Source organism: Leopardus geoffroyi, chromosome A2 (genome assembly GCF_018350155.1).
Source record: "Leopardus geoffroyi isolate Oge1 chromosome A2, O.geoffroyi_Oge1_pat1.0, whole genome shotgun sequence".
NCBI lineage: Eukaryota > Metazoa > Chordata > Mammalia > Carnivora > Felidae > Leopardus > Leopardus geoffroyi.
Genome location: NC_059331.1, coordinates 51,413,903 through 51,430,509, shown reverse-complemented (window position 1 = coordinate 51,430,509; position 16,607 = coordinate 51,413,903). Strand labels below are relative to the sequence as shown.

General features: G+C 47.3%; 1 protein-coding gene across 18 annotated transcripts in view; it reads right to left on the bottom strand.

The window, feature by feature from the left end:
• TTLL3 (tubulin tyrosine ligase like 3) overlaps positions 1-15,997 on the bottom strand; it is a 28,851-nt gene extending 12,854 nt beyond the window's left edge. For 8 of the 18 annotated variants that reach the window (XR_006716022.1, XM_045493699.1, XM_045493689.1 and 5 more), the window contains exons 1-9: positions 13,546-15,997; positions 13,309-13,400; positions 11,368-11,536; positions 11,129-11,226; positions 9,886-10,014; positions 8,643-8,757; positions 7,804-7,902; positions 6,356-6,551; positions 2,745-2,893 (exon numbers count right to left, since the gene is read on the bottom strand). Coding sequence is in view for 17 of the 18 variants with exons in the window: in XM_045493699.1 (XP_045349655.1) it covers positions 2,745-2,893; positions 6,356-6,551; positions 7,804-7,902; positions 8,643-8,757; positions 9,886-10,014; positions 11,129-11,226; positions 11,368-11,536; positions 13,309-13,400; positions 13,546-14,302 (1,804 nt within the window). In the remaining variant the exon portion in view is untranslated. The remainder of the gene's footprint in view (positions 1-2,744; positions 2,894-6,355; positions 6,552-7,803; positions 7,903-8,642; positions 8,758-9,885; positions 10,015-11,128; positions 11,227-11,367; positions 11,537-13,308; positions 13,401-13,545) is intronic. The other 10 variants (XM_045493700.1, XM_045493694.1, XM_045493703.1 and 7 more) reach the window with 7 other exon arrangements.
• Between the last annotated feature and the right edge of the window lie 610 nt (positions 15,998-16,607).

Genomic DNA, 16,607 nt, shown 5'->3' with positions numbered 1-16,607 from the left:
GAGGCAGCCAACTGTTGCTTCCAGGTCCAATGGATATCCTTCCAAGTTATGGAAGATTTTACGTGCCTCAGTTTGATAAGATTCTATACATCTAACTAAACATGTTAAGGATTCAGAATAGTTCTTGGCCCATGGTGAGCATTCAGTAAATGTTAACTCCTATCACTATTATTAGTTACCTGTAGAATAAATTTCTAGCTGTAGATATGCTGGCTCCAAGGGTATGTACATTTTTTCATTTTATATTACCAAAGATGTTCTACCAGTCTGCACTCCCAGCAAAGTATATGAGATTATGTATCTTCCCACATCCTACCCAACACTATTGATTATTTTGGCCATTCTCTTAGGTAGAAAATAATTGCGTTATCTTAATTTTATCTCTTTTATGCAAGTGACATTAAGTATCTTATACTTAAAAGGCATCATTTCAATGTTGATACATATCAGAATCACATTGCAAACATACATACTCACAAGTCAATCTCATTCCTTCATTGTTTGGCACCCAAAGCAGACTGATCACCTGCCAATGGCACAGAATAACTTGTGTCTAGTTCCCAAACCAGATCCTTTCTCAAATGACCAGAATGATCACCAAGATTCCCAAGAATACAACGCCTTGTATAACCAAAAATTAAGGCTATTCATGTCCATTGACCCAGCAATTTCATTTTTAAGAATTTATCCTAAGCCCAAAAGATATTTGCACAGGATGTTTATCATAGTGTTGCTTGTAACAGCAGTCAATCAACAATAAATAGGAAAAAAACTGGCAGCCATCTAAATATCCATCAGAAATGGATTAGGTAAATCCATGACAGTGCATCTAAACAAGAGTGAAGTATGCACCTGTGAAACAGAATGAGATAAGAGAGTACAAACTGTACTTTTATGTAACATCTAAAACTAGGCAACACTAATCTATAGTATTATAAATCAGAATAGGGGTTACCATTTTGTGGACATACAGACTAAGAGGGGTCCAGGAGGGACCCTCTAGGGTACAGGTATTTTATTTCATAATCTGGGTACTTTCCACAAGTGTGTTCACTTTGTGACAATTTGTCGAGTTGTATGCTCACACCTTTTCATTGGAATATCACATGTGCATTTCAGTTAAGCTTTTCTAAAAAATGGAGATACAACTTTGAAATTTGGTGCTAGGTACTTGGGGATTCACTGTGTTATTCTCTCTAGTTTTGTGTATCCTGAATGTGTACATAACAGTAAGCTAAAAACAAGAAAAAAAGAAAAAGCAGATCTAGATGTACTAAAATGAAGTCCAAAACTTATTAAGAAAAAGAAAGATGCAAAAAAGAGATGAGTTATACTAACTGACATGGAAAGATATAATAAATGAGAAAAGAAGGCTACAGAATAATATGGTGTTTAAAACAGGGGAGCCTGGATGGCCCAGTCAGTTGACCATCCAACTTTAGCTCAGGTCATGATCTCCTGGCTCATGAGTTCAAGCCCCACATCGGGCTTTGTGCCGACAGCTCAGAGCCTGGAGCCTGCTTCAGAATCTGTGACTCCCTCTATCTCTGCCCCTCTCCTGCTCATGCTCTGTCTCTGTCTCTCAATAAATAAATAAATGTTAAAAAAAATTATTTTAATAAAACAACACACACGCGCGCACACACACGCACCCTCCCTCACTCTCTCCCTCCCCAAATGCAGGGAAGGAAGTATAGAAAGAAACACACCAAAAGGTTAATAGTAGTTATCTCAGTGAAATCAAGAGTGGCTTTTGCTTTCTTTTTTCTATATTTCTGTATTGTCTAATCTTTTTTTAATAATAAATACATATTTTTATAATTAGAAAAAAACAACACAAGTATTTTCAAGGTAGGAAAAGAAAAGACCAAGATGCTGGTTTTGAAGTGACATGGGGATGTCACTCAGTGTCTGGACTTTAACAGCTTCACCTGGACATGAACAAACTCAGTATCTGGAGGATCTGGTGCAAAAAGTCTGTTTTCCACATCTCATGAGTCCTTAACCAGTTTTTTAAGGCTGGGCTAATGCATCGCCCCAACTTGTTGGCTCCCCTATTATAATTCCATTCATGTTGGGCTGAGCAGACAGGATAAAAAATAATAGCACATATACAGCAGTTACTATGTAAAAGCACATATTATACTCACTTATCCTCTGGAGTAGGTAATATTGGCTCCATTTACCGAATGATGAAATGAGGTAGAACAGAGGTTGACTCTCCTGCCCCAAGTCTTACAGACAGTAGGAGGCAGAGCTTGGGTTTGACCTGATGTAGTCTGGCTCTCAGCATCCATACTTTAACCACTGTGCTATACTTCACAAGGATGCACTGGTCAAATCAGAGAGCCCATAGATGACAGACCACTGCACATGAGTATCACCAGACACACCTAAAGCATTAACCCAACTCTGAGGGCAGGAGAGAAGATGACATCGTCATCACAGCAGCCAACGTTTGTGGGGTGATTACTCTGTGCCAGGCACCATGCTGAAATTTAGCCACAATACCTCATTTAATCCTCACCTCACAGGAGGTTATTATCATCCCTTACAGATGAAGTAACTGAGGTTCAGAGAGGTGATGTAACTTACTCAAGATCACACAGGCTATTAGTAGCAAAGCTAGGATTCAAACCCAGGCAGTTTGGGTCCAACACAGCCTGCACTACTAACCTCCCTAGTCTCTAGTTAGAGACACAAGCTGTAGGGTGCTGTTGCAGGAACTAGGGGCTGACTCCCACCTCGTCCTCGGGACTTGGCTCCCGGCTTCACGATCCAGACGTTGCGATCTCCTTCCATGTCTATCTGCGGCACCACGGCCCGCAGCTGCTGCAGGATGTCCTCACAGCGCTGGATCTGAGTGTCGAGGTGCCTGAGCTCTGCCCCCTCGCTGTGGGGAGATGATGGGACTTGGGCAGGGCTGGGTCTGGGGGCAGCCTGGTGGACAGGGCAAGAGGAAACACAAGCCCCCTGGCCATGGTCCAACCAGCCTAGGTCACACCCTCCCCCGAGAGAGCCAGATAGGTCTCCTCCAAACCTCCATCCCACCCTCAAGCTGCCCCCCAAATTCTAACTGGCCTAGGGTGCCATCTGAGAATGGTAGAATATGAAAGAAGGGGGATATTCCACTTATTACAAGCCCTCCTACTCCAACATTCCACCTTCTGCCACCTACCTTCTGTTACAATGGAACTGCCTTCAGCTGAATTTAATCACACCAGCATCTGATGATGAGGCACTGCTGTGTGCCAGGCATGGTGCCAGGGGTTTCACATATATTATCACTAATCTTCTCTATGGCCCTGCCAGGGAAGTATTACTGTGTAAACTGAAGCTGGGAGAGTTCAGAGACTTGCCCAAGGCCTCCTATTGAGTTAAGTGGCTGGGTCAGGATGCAAATGCTGTCCTGTATGATCCCTCCACCCACAGGCGCTTTTTGGGGTTCATATTCCTCCAAACCTGGACCTAACACCAGTTGGTAGGTGGGTCCCTTCCTGGTCTAATTCTTCCTAAGCACATCTGTATCACACATCTTGGCTTGTTTCTCGTCTCATCACTTACCACTCCACACCTACGCTTATTTGGTTATTGTGTCTGTCTCCCTCCCCTGGAATCCAAGCTCCATGAGAGCAGGAACATTTTTTACAGTCACTATTCTGCTGTATTCCCATCCCCCAGCAGTACACCTTTTAGGTACTCCCCAAGTCTGTTGAGTGGATGAATGGTTGCCTGCCTCAGCAACTGGGCTGTGCAGATAAGAGTTCATGGACAAAGACAGACTCTGTTCTCTACAAGACACAAATGTACTGAACTAAACCAAGTCATGAAATACCCTAGATGGCAGCCTCATCCACACTCTCCCATTCCTTTTCTTCTGACTGAATAGGAAGGAAGCTTCCACTAGATGCTAATGCCTTTTTACATCTTAGCCTTATGAATGTCTGCAGCCTTGAAGAACTTATACCTCTTTTAACAATGAGGCAGCAGCACCCAATGGGGAAGCACCAGAAGCAGAGACAGCCAAATGGTGGGGGCTAGGCATGGCCTCTTAGGAAAATTCACACTCAAGTCCTAAATCTTCTATTTCCAGAGGGTTTGCTGGAAACTTTTCTGTGGGCCATGGCATAGGGAATCTGCTTAATAAACCTGTGATTTGGCCCAGGGAAGTGTCATATGATGGTGGCAAGGGCATGTGTCATTTGAAAAAGTACATTAGAGGGGCGCCTGGATGGCTTGGTCGGTTAAGCGGCCGACTTCGGCTCAGGTCATGATCTCACGATCCGTGAGTTCGAGCCCCGCATCGGGCTCTGTGCTGACAGCTCGGAGCCTGGAGCCTGTTTCAGATTCTGTGTCTCCCTCTCTCTCTGCCCCTCCCCTGTTCATGCTCTGTCTCTCTCTGTCTCAAAAATAAATAAACATTAAAAAAAAAAAAAAAGAAAAAGTACATTAGACATAACAATACCATTTTTATATTTAACAACAAACAACAAAAAAGCAACTGGTGTTTTTGTGGGAAGTCAACCTTGATAAAAGCCTGGCTGGTGAGCCATGTATGTGTTTTTAAAAAGTTGAAAACAGGGGCTCCTGGGTGGCTCAGTCGGTTAAGCAACTGGCTCATGGTTTCAGCTCAGGTCATGATCTCACAGTTTCTGAGTTTGAGTCACATCAGGCTCTGCACTGGCAGTGCGGAGCCTGCTTGGGATTCTCTCCCTTTTCCTCTCTCTCTCTCTGCTCCTCCCCTACTTGTGCTCTCTCTCTCTCTCTCTCTCTCTCACTCAAAATAAATAAACTTAAAAAAAAAAAAGCAGTTGAAAACATAGCCATAAGTACTGCATAAATTAATGAATGCTAACTATCTATAACTTCAGTGAGTGAACCACTTAACAGCATTTATATTTGACTGAGGCAGCCATGTACCCCAAAACCTTTTTTTTTTTTTTTAAGGTAGGCTCTATGCCTATCATGGGACTTGAACTCATGACTCTGAGATCAGGAGTTGCATGCTCCACCAACTGAGCCAGCCAGGCACCCTTATATGATGTAATATTTTACATAATCCCAACTTTTGAGAAGTGCCTAAGACTCTCTAGAACTTACCTCACATCTAGAAATACAAAGGACTCACGTTCTAATGTTCTTAGTCTTGAGAATTCTTAGTTTAAGAAGGAGGGGCTTTTTCTGATACTTCTCTGGTAGTTAAGGTAGTATAGGGTCACCTAGTTTTTAATTTCTAACATTTAAAAGATACAAATGAATTATTTATCAATAATGAAGGTTTGCTCAGTATGTCATTCATTCTAAGTTCATTTATTAGTTCTTTAGTCTCCCCTATCAAAATCATTAAGTCTGCCCATTCCTTTCTATTAAAACCACCCCAGCTGAGGCCCTTAGCACTCCCACCTGACTTGCTGCAAGCCTCCCCACCTGAGCTGTACACCCACTGAGGGCAGGGACTACACTTCATTTTTGGAGACTGGCACAATGCTGGGCACACAGGAAGCGCTCAATAAATGCTGGGTGCCCTCCTGCCTTGGGGGCGCTTCTCCCTTCCTCTCTCCTGCACACCTCTGCTGAATCGAATTCCCGTCTCAACTCAACTCCCTTCCTCTGATTGAGAACTTTTTCCCAAAGTGTGTTCTGAGAACACAACCCCTCAGGATGCTTGGGGTAGGGCTGGGGCTGGGGTCACAAAAGTACAGGATATAGTGCACAGTCTGTCTCTTGGAGGTTGACATCACCCACAGGTTCTGAAAAGTCTTGCATCAAGGAAGCCTAAATTCATTAACTTTGTTTAACCTGATGTTTTCCAAATGCAACTGATCACAAAAGCCTTTCTTTCATCAAATCGATTTAGGTCCCACAGAGCTAAGCATCCTATGGAGCATCCTTTGGGAAACACTGGCCTCCAGGATAAATCCCAAATGACTTGACAGACTCTCATTTTGTGAATGAATCCTGGGAGTTACACTGAGTGCATAACACAAATTATCCTGTCTAATCCTACCTTGGAGGCAGACATTATTTTGCATGTGAAAAGTAAAGCTCAGAGAGATGACCTCTGCCAAGGCCAAAGAGCTTGGAAGGTGCTAAAAGTCAGGACTATCTGACAGCACAGGCCATGATCTCAGTAATTATGGCACGTCAACCAAGATTCAGGAAGAATGGTTTGGAACCTGTCATGAAGGCAGTGGGAGCCCCCGAGGGTTCTTGAACAGTAGAGGCAGGGCAAACAAAAGTGGGAGGCCTGGGGAGGAGAGAGTCTATCTCTGAGCATCAGCTCAGAACACAGAAGCCCCCTGAGGGCCAGGGGGAACCTGCCCAGGCCCCACAGCCCTGCGGCAGAGGTACTCACTGGACCACTTGGTAGTAGCGCTGGAGGAAGAGGGACCAGCCCTCAGGGCTGAGGTACAGTGGCGTCTCCAGGCCCTTGTCGATGTCCATGTGAGCCAGGTTGCTAAGGTGCTCCTCACAGGCACACAAAGCCTCATCCACAAACTCTGGGGACACTGTCGCTGCCTTTTTCTCCTGTTTCTTGGGCTGCTTGTCTCCTGAAGACAGAAAGGGGCCTGTCACTATCTGACACGCAAGGCACATAACCTGACATATGCCACAGCCTCCAATGCTCTAAGGCCTGTCATTTGCCTTAGGCCCAGTATACACCTGTACCCTATACTGTCCTGGGACCTGTCACTTACCTGAGGCTTTGTTCTAAATTCACCTGTGACCCTAGTACCCACCCTTGGCCCCACTGTTCCAGGACCTGTTATTCACTTGAGGTTCTACCCTAAATGCCCCAAAGCCTCTCAGGATATAGCCCCAGCACACACCTGTAGCCTCTCTGTTCCTGGGACCTCTGACACACATAAGGCCCTTGTGTCCCTGATCCTGGCACACAACAGTCTTCTTTTCACCTGACACACCCAGGAGACAGCAATGGAGAGAACTCTTTCTGGAAGAGGCAGGAATTTTCCTCTATCCAGTAGAGCTGTCCCCTACTTTCCTGAATCCATGGCTGATAGGCCCTTGGATAATAGGATGGACACTCAGAGGTAGGAACTAAGTTCAGAGACAGAAAGGGCAGGCAGTGGGTTGAGCCAACATGCAGTAAGGGATTCTCTGTGTACCCCTGCCCCCTGCCACAAGGGACAAGGGGTCCTCAGACCACATAAAAGTACATGGTTTCACTGCTTCTTCCTCATCTGAGACCTGAGCTCCCCACAGGCAGGGATGGACCATGTCTTCTTAGTCTGTCCTCTCTATACTGCTTGGCCACATGCCAGGCCCATGGGATGGCTGGATGATGCAGTGGATTAATTAACAAGTGGATCAGAAGACAGGTGGGTGATTGGGAAAGAAGAACAGATGAGTGGGTGGAGTGGAGGATACATGGATGGTGGATAGGAGAATGGAAAAGCAGGTGGGTAGATAGGTAGATGAGTTTGTGGCAGGATGGGAAGGAAGGTAGGTAGAGGAGAGGATGGATCAATAAGGAGTGTGGAGCTGAGAGAAGGTAGGTGAATGAGTAGATCAACAGTGTGGAAATGAATGATAAATGGATGGGTGGGTGAATGTGAGCTCAGTGGGTGGGGGTGGGGGACTAGGCAGGTAGACAGGTGAGTAGATGGATGGATGGACAAGTGGGTGGGTACATGTATGGATGGTGGGTGGGAAGAAGAAAGATGATGGGGAGGGGCAGATGGATGTGGCTAATACATAGACAGATGTGTAGATGAACATATGGATGGATGGGTGGAAGGATAAATGAAACAGGTAGGGAGTGGAGGTAACCATAGTACTTACCTGGGGCCTCTTCCTCTTCTGCCTGGATAGAGAACGACTTCCATTCGGACTTCACCACCAGCTTGAGAACGTTGCGGGCAGCTGTCAGCCAGAAGTCCTCTGCTCCCGGGGCAGGGGATACCCTGCTCAGCCCCTAGGCTCAGGCCTGTTCTGGTTCCGGAACCTGATCATAACCTGCCCCATTTTGGATCCAGAACCTAACTACCTTCTGACTCTAGACTCTGGGGTTAGAACCTGGCTCCTGTTGCAGTTGTAGATCCAGGCCTAGAATCTGATGTGGCATATATACTGCCTTCAGAATCTTGCCTAGACCTGTTGTCTCATTTTCCCCTTCTGTTCCTTCTGATACACTTTTGACACTTATTCTAGCCTGAGAACCAGACCTGAGCCCAAAACCTATGTCAGATTTGGAGATGAATTTAAACCTAGCATCTAATCTGAACCCAAATTCTGACCTGAACTTGGAACATGTTCTGAAGTCGGAAACTACTCTGCCTTAGAAGTCCAAAGTCCACAGCCTTTTCTAGATTTGGAACCCAATCTACCCAGTGGAATTTGCCACAGGCCTGGAATATACAGTGGACTCTAAACTCAACCAATCGACCAACTCTGAGAACCTGCTTTAGAATACAAATTAAGCTATCTGAGCTCTTCTGGAGCTCTGGGTTGACCAAGCTAGGAAGTTCATTATGGGAGTCACATTAGGGAAGATAAGGATTGGAAATGGAGAAGGAAGTCGGCTGGAGTGAATGAGAGCATCTAAAGAGAGGCCTTTTGCTCTCTAACACCAACCAGGGTTTTAGCCTGGGGGTCCAGGCATGGGGCTGGCATCTCCTTACCTATGAAGGCCTTTTTGTCATCCTCAGCACCCAGGCGGTAGCAGCGTGGAAAGAAGGAGTCAGCATCAGCCTCATCAAACCACGGCAAATTCCGGAGATTGAGACACAGACCCACCTATGAAGTTAGCCACTGAGGGGGCACAGTGGGACTTTCCCAGAGCACCTCAAGGGACTTCCCACATTCGCCACATGCCCAGACAGCTCAGGGAGACCCTGCTTAAATGTTCTCAGAGCCTCTGCTACACTTGATAGGCCTGACTCACTCATCCATTTCCTTATGTATGCCCATGCAGTTTGCTCTGCCAAGAATGCTCTATATCCTTCTTATCCATCCTTCACATTCTTTTTTTTTTAAGTTTATTTATTTTGAGAGAGAGAGGGAAAAAGAGAGAGCATGAGCAGGAAAGGGGCAGAGGGAGAAAGAGCAGAGCCGTCAGCACTGTGAGATCAAGCCTGAGCCAAAATGAAGAGTTGGATGCTTAACCCACTAGGCCACCCAAGTGTCTCCATCCTTTCACATTCTTAAAGACCTGCCTCCTTTAGGATATCTTCCCAGCCCGCACCAATAACATACTAGTAGGTTCTAATAATAAAGCTCTTCATTCTTGCCAGAACCCTACAAAATAGGTGGTATTGGTATTCTCAGCACCTGGGTGGCCCAGTGGGTTAGGCATCTGACTTCAGCTCAGGTCATGATCTCCCAGTTCATGGGTTTAAGCCCTGAATCTGGCTCTGTGCTGACAGCTTAGAGCCTGGAGCCTGCTTCATATTCTGTGTCTCCTTCTCCTTCTTCCCCTCCCCTGCTTATGTTCTCTCTCTCTCAAAAATGGATGAAGAATAAAAATTAAAATTAAAAATAAAAAAATAAACAAGAGGAAACTGAGGCTCAGAGAGGTGAAAACACTTGTTAATAAACCCAGGTAAGATCGAATGGATCCATCAGTCAGATACCCCTTGCTTAACTGGTAAGGGGTCTCTTGTTTACAGTCATTGGATTTGGTGTTTTCTTGGCTCCAGATGCTGTTTGGATCCCGGAATCTATCTTAGTCATTATGTGTACATTTGCCAGATATGCTGCAGGGGTTGGATTTGAACCCAGGCCTGCCTGACTCCAAATCTCACTGAATTATATACCTCTCCACCTCCTAAGAACTCTTACTGACAAGGAAAGCAGGGAGTGGGGTTGCCAGCCCAAGGACTAGTCGGTTAGAAGCTGCTATGCCCTCTCCGCTGGGGAACCCACCTTTGTGGTAAAGGAGCCAGCCCGGGCATAGTGGTTTATCATCTGATCCTTGGAGAGGATTTGACAGTCCAACACGTCCCGCCGAGTGGTCCAGATGAAATAGGGGATCTCGTTCCGAACCATGCGGGACTGGGGAGAGCAGAGGAGACGGGGGAGGCTGGTGTTTCTCAGCACAAGGCCTGAGAAACTTCTCCTCACTCTGTTGAGCCGGTGTGTGTGGGTGTGTGTGTATGTGTGCGTGTGTGAATGGAAGAAGAGTATGCTTCCAAGGTGGCCTCTAGCCCACACCCCATCTTGGTATAAGGTAAGAAGAGACATCTCTTCCTCCAGGGCACACACTTGTGAGCAGAAAGCAGGCTGACTGGCAGAACTCCTTTGGTCAGGTGCCCCTAGGCAGTGACTGAGCCACACAACCGAATGCCACACCTTTGTTTTGGCCCATGGCTATCAGTGACAGGGAAGTGACTCCAAGCTGATGGGCACAGAGTGTGTGACAAAGACTCTCTCAGGACTCTATCTCCTTCATCCTTCCCACAATTCTGGGAGGTAGAATTACTAACAGGCAATGACATCATGTGTCGGGCCCTGTTCTAAGTGCCTTTTTTTTTTTTTTTAAGTGGTTTTCCTATCAATTCATTTAATGCTCATAAGAACCCCATGAAGTAGGTGCTATTGTTATCCCCATTTCACAGATGAGGGAACTGAGGCACAAGCAGGGTAAGTGACTTATCTAAGAGCTCACAGGCTCGAGCCACATGAAACTGTCAGTGTTCAACTTTTTCTGACATAAAAAAATGACAATTTGGTATAGTTCAGCTTAGTAAGTGGTGGTGCCAAGATTTAAAGCCAAGTGTCCTCACTTCAACACAGAGGTGTCCTCACCTCCATACCATCATATCAGCGCCTTTCAGAGCTTTTTAGGCACTTCCTTCCAGCCTTCGCTTGCCAAGGGCAGAGAAAGGATGTGAAATAAGGGGGTTTTATTTGGAAGGGGGAATTACTAGGTGGGCAGGTTATGCTGGCTTATAACCTAGCAGAGTTCTGATCCCAAGCCAGCCTTGTCTGAGCCCCACTGTGTCCCTCACCACTCTGCTGGCACATCCAGGCTTTATAGAAGCAGTTTTTACTATAGATGAGGAAACTGAAGCCCAGAGAAGGAAAGGACTTCTCTGAGGTGACCCAGCTGGACTCTACTGCTCTCCCTCTAAGTCCCTCACTGCCAGCCCCCGGGGCCCTCCCTCACCATCAGAGCATGTGTCCCATCTAGATCATCAAATTCCAGTAAATCATCAAAGTCAAACAGCTGTGGTGGCCGAAACGCCTCGTCCTCGTCTTCATCCTCTGTGGATGCAGAGCCCAGGCCTGGTGAGGCCCCTGTCCCTGCTCCATAGGCCCATACCAAAGTCTCAACCCTGGGATAGAGGGAACCAAAGGAAAGGGACTCAGGAGGGGCAGCCTGTGGAAAGGGAGGGAATGGCTCACCACCCTCAGTGGTGTCACTATCACCCATTACTGAGCTATCCAGATCCTTCTGGGGTGGCGGCAGGGTGGTGCCTGAGTGATGGACCATCTTCTTCTCCACCCAGCCTCTCCGGCGCAAGAGGCACCGTATCACTGGGTAGCGGCCTTGGATCATAAAGATCTTCTTCTGCTGTAAGTTGAGAGAAGGATACTTATTCAGTGAGTATCATCCAAGTGCCAGACATATGGGATATAGTGGTGAACCAGACAGTTCTGGTTTCTGCCTTCAGGAAATGTTTATGTTCTAATAGGAGAGACAAATTATAAACACATAGAGAAATAAATATGCATAGTAATAATTATAATGGTAATAGCTAACAATTATTGAGCACCTACTATGCACTGCTTAGCTTATATGTATTATTAATAATATGTATTCTTAATAGATGCTATTATCCCCATTTAAGTGGTTATGAAACAGAGACATAGAGAGGTTGAATAGTTTGGCCACAGAGTAATTAAGTGAAAAAGCATTTAAATCCAGGTTGGCTGCTTCCCAAAACTGGATGCTCAACAGGGACCTAGAGAGACTAGAAATACATACATGGGAACGGTAAGAAGGAGTGTACAGAACTAGGCAAACGGCAGTTCAGGCAGAGGGAAAAGCATGTACAAAGGTCTTGAGGCCGAACAGAGATCAGAAGAAACTGGAAGGAAGCCAGGGAGGATAGGGTGTGGAAAATGAGGGCAGAGTTCCTAAGGAAGCAGGTAGTGGTAGCTTCAGGAGACTGAGGAAGGCCTGTAGGCCTTGAACAGACTTAAATTTTATATTGAGGGTAGCATGAAGCAATAAAGGCAAAGTGAGGACGTGATATGCTTGGAGGCTTTATAAGTTTGGCTTGCTGCTATACAGAGAACAGATGGAGGGGAAAGGGGTAGGTAGGAGAGGGGACCAGGGAGACCAGTTAGAAGGCTGTCGTGGTTTGGGCAGGAGAAAAATCACAATAGCATTCTAGAATGAGGGTGAAGATCTGGAGAAGGTGACAGAGTGGAGACTCGCTTTGGAAATAGACATGACTGGTTTTGCTCATGGGGTTAGATGTGTAGTAGGTAAGCAGGGTGCCTGGCTGGCTCAGTCAGTACAGCACTCAACTCTTGATCTCAGGGTCGTGAGTTCCAGCCCCATGCTAGGCAGAGAGTTTACTTAAAAACAAAAACAAGAACAAAACATGGTTATCTAGATGTGTGGGTGAACAAACAGAAAGATCATATTTCTGGCTTGAGAACTCGGAGACAGGAAGACCGGAGATTAGGGAGGATGACACGTTTAGGCAGGAAAATCAAGAATATGGTTTGGGGCATGGGTATGAAATGCTTCTAAATTCTCTCTGGGTGGACATGTCAAGTAGGGGGATGGATCTAAGGAGTGTGGAGTCAAAAGAGAGACAAGGGCATGTAGAGGGCACAGCATGTTGACCGGACCCAAAGCCAAGAAGATCGGTGTGGAGAGAGATCCAGGGAACCAGGAAAGCCCTGTAGAGCCTTCAAAGGCTGAAAATTAGCAGCCAGGGAGGGAGAAAGGAAAACTAGGGGTGTGCAGATAGCCAAGGGGGAAGGGTATGTGGGGCAGCAGTGTAGAGTGACACAAGGTACCAGACCAAGATTAAGACAGAAAGGGGGCTGCTGGATTTGGTTCCTTGGAGGTCAGAGTGACTGGGACGGATGGGAGTGGGTTAAGGCTAGAAACCAGAGGCTAAGAGCTGAGTGGTGAATCCCAGGTAAATAAGTTAGACAATTCCACAAAGAAGGGGTACTGAAGAATTGGGAATATTTTAAGACGGGTGTGGGATCAAGGTTTTTGGTTTTGTTCGCTTGTTTTTAAAGAATGAAGGAATACAGTTCGGAGAGGCAGATTAAGCCATTCTCAGGGCCCTTTCTAGACACCCCCCAGCCCCCTCCGACCTTGACAGCTCTCTCCACGTGGATCCTGGCGTTTCTGAGCCGGCCCATGTGGTGAGACGCCTTGGAGAATCCTCGCCAGAGGACAAGGGAACCTGCAGAAAGATGCGGAGTGGGCATGGGGCAGCCTGGGAGCTCGGCCTAGCGTCTCTCCGGGCCTCCCGACGCCCACATTCCTTTCTCCACCCTTCATCCGTATACCCACACTCCGCACTTCTCCCGACCCCTCATTCCCCCCACCCCAAGTCGTCTCGTCCTCTCCACCACCTCCGACCAGGATGGGCAGGCCGCAACGGGCCTCATCTTCCTGTGACTGGGCATCATCCAGGGCCGAGGTGTGCGGGGACCTGAAACGGCAGAGATCCGCGGTGCTCTGCGCGTGGATGCCGTAGGCCGGCAACTCGAACGCGCGGCTTAGGCCGCGCGCAGCGTTGGGGCTCCCGGCCCCGCGTTTGCGGCCTGCGCGAGCCCCCTCGGGACGGGCGGAGGCAGGCCCAGGTCCCGGCAGCTTCTCGGGAGGCTGGAACTCGGTATGGTGCGCACACGGCCATGGGGCGGAGGTTCTGGTGCGTGACTCCGTAGGCTGCGGCTTCCGCCGCCAGCTGCACACCGGGCCGCCCTCCCGGCAGAACCAGGCAGCAGAACCCCGGGGCGCGGCCCCCAGCTCCCCCACGCTCAGAAGCAGGGAGGCGCCGGGGCCCTGCATGCGCCGCTCATGGCAAGCGCTGTCCCGGCGCTCGAGAGCCCGCCTCCCCTCTGCACACCGCCTGTACTCAGGGGAGGGCCCAGCGGAGGCTGGAGAGAAGCCCTCAGTTCCGAGGCCCCGCCCTCTGTTTGCTGTCGCCGTGGAAACCATTCCCTGGGCACAATCAGGGCTCAGGTAGTGGGTTGCGGACTCCCTCCAGCGGGCTAAAATACGGACCTCACCGAAGGTGGAAGCACAGAGTACCGCACTGCCAGTTAACTTCAGGGTCATGGTTCCTGTGGTTTGGGTCATTCCACAGTATTTATAGAGAGCAACCGTGATATGCAGGCAGCAAGCTAGGTGCTGGAGACTGGAAGAAGAAACTAGAGGTGACCCCTGACCTCATGGGGGTTACAGCCCAGTGGAGGGAAAACAAAATAGCAAGCAACAAAGAAATAAAACAGCTGTAGGTATGATAAGGGCAATCAACAAGCAGTAAACTGAAACCAGGAAGGGGATAAAGTTTAGAGAAGGCAAAGACGTCCTCTCTGAAGAGGTGACATTTAAGCTGAAGACTACACAACGCAAAGGAGGTCAGGAGTTGGCTAGGGAAGAGAAAAGGAATAGTATTCCAGGGAGAAGAAAGTCTCAGCAACAGCCCTGAGGAGGGTAAGAACCTTCCCTGGGAACTAAAAGGCAACCAGTGTGGCTGGAGCCTAGTGAAACTGGATCAGATCTACAGAGCAAGGCGGATGGGCCTAGGGTAAGGTCCTTGGGGATTGATCTGAAAGCCTGGGCAGTATATGGGGGAAACAATGGGAAAGTACAGAGTGCAGCACAATCTCCCCCTTGCCCCCACCCCACACTACCAACTCAGAAATAGGAAAACAGATTATTGTTTGAGTCAACCACAGAAAAAATGTAACAGCCACAGCCCTCCAGACTGCAAAGACTTAATAACCTTTTTGGAGGTTGTGGCAAAGTATGATCTTCCAAAGTCACAGGTGACATAAATAAGGCTCCAAAATGTTAATTCGCCTAAAATCATACAGGACAGCCAGCAATGGAATTCAGGTCTGACTCCAAAACCCCACTCTTATTTAACGTAAGTACACATTATCACTCAGATGGGTTACCTATTAGGCACAAAAGTACCAAAGGAGCAATTTGAGGTACAAACTCCAGCAGTGCTCATTCAAGCAGAGTCCAAGTAAGAGTACTCGGGTCTAAGAACCCAGCTTTGTTAACTACGGGGCAGATCTGCCAGTACAATGAAGGTGGATCCTCAACCTCACTGTCCAGCCAACCTCAACCTGAGATCACTCTTCCCAACCTCCCTTGGTTGGAGACTGGGCTTCCCAAAAGGAATGCCCCCAGAAGGTGGCAGGCTGTTGGTGACCATCCAGTCTGTTCTTTCTCCTCAGCCTCAAACCTGGTTTTAGGGGCTCTGGACCCTGGGAGATGGATCTGTGAGAAATGGCTGGCTCACCTTGGCAATGCTGTCCTGTGAGGGTTGTGTGAGCAGCTGCCATACTCTAGTGAAAATCCAGCTTCACCATGAGCATCTTTAACATTTACTGCAAAGCTAGAACATAGCCATGTGCCCCAGAGGAGGGCACACCTAATTCTGTAAGGCAGCAGTTGGGGAGGTCACAGAGGTAATGTCATAAAAGGGATGATAGCTGTTCAGGTTACTCCCACCTCTATCCCTCTTCCCTTTAACATTACCTCAAGACTTCTTTGGTGATTTGGAAGAAACTCTTTTGAAAGCTCAGCTCAAAGGCTAACCCTTCTGAAACTTTTCCCAAACCTCCTCCCCTTCCATAAATTCACCCACTGTAGACTGCCAGATTTGTTTGTGAATATGAAAACACTTCAATACACCAATTTAACACTTAGTTTTCACTACCCATCCCCCAACTCTCTCAAACAGGCATAAGGTCTCTCCCCCACCACCTCCATGCCTAGCACAATGAAAATTATCAGTTTAGATACTGTGCTGGTGGAATGATCAGCTATCATTTATTTAGTGCCTATTTGAAAAGTACTGTGTCAGATTGTTTACATTATCTCCACTTTAAGAAACTGAAGCACAGAATAAATAGAACTCACACAAATTCAGTCTTGAGAGTCAGGACTCAAACACAAGTGTTTGTTGTTGTTTCTTAACTTCAAGCAGTCACCAAAGTCTAGTGCTGTCCAATAGAACTTTCTCCAACAATGGAAATGTCACGCATGTACTCTCTGACATGGTAGGAAGTAGTCGTTTGTAGTCATTGAGCCCCTGAAATGTCTCTGGTGGGACTGAGGAAGTGAATTTTAAGCTTTACCTAATTTAGTAAGTTAAACAGCCACACGTGGCTAGTGATTACAGATAGAGGCAGAAGCCTTGGATTTGAAGTCTACCCTCTTGCTCACTAGCTGGGAGATTTGGGCAAGCTGCTACATCTCAAGGAACCTTGGTTTCCTTAGTCATAAAATGGAATTATTATCTCTCTGAGGTTACCTTTTAGCCCAACTGAGCTCTTTATATGAAAAGGACCAAAGCTCTGTATAGGCAGAGAGCAGTTTCAGAAATGAGTGGTGCTTGGACTATAATGGGGTCTCTGGGTGTGGG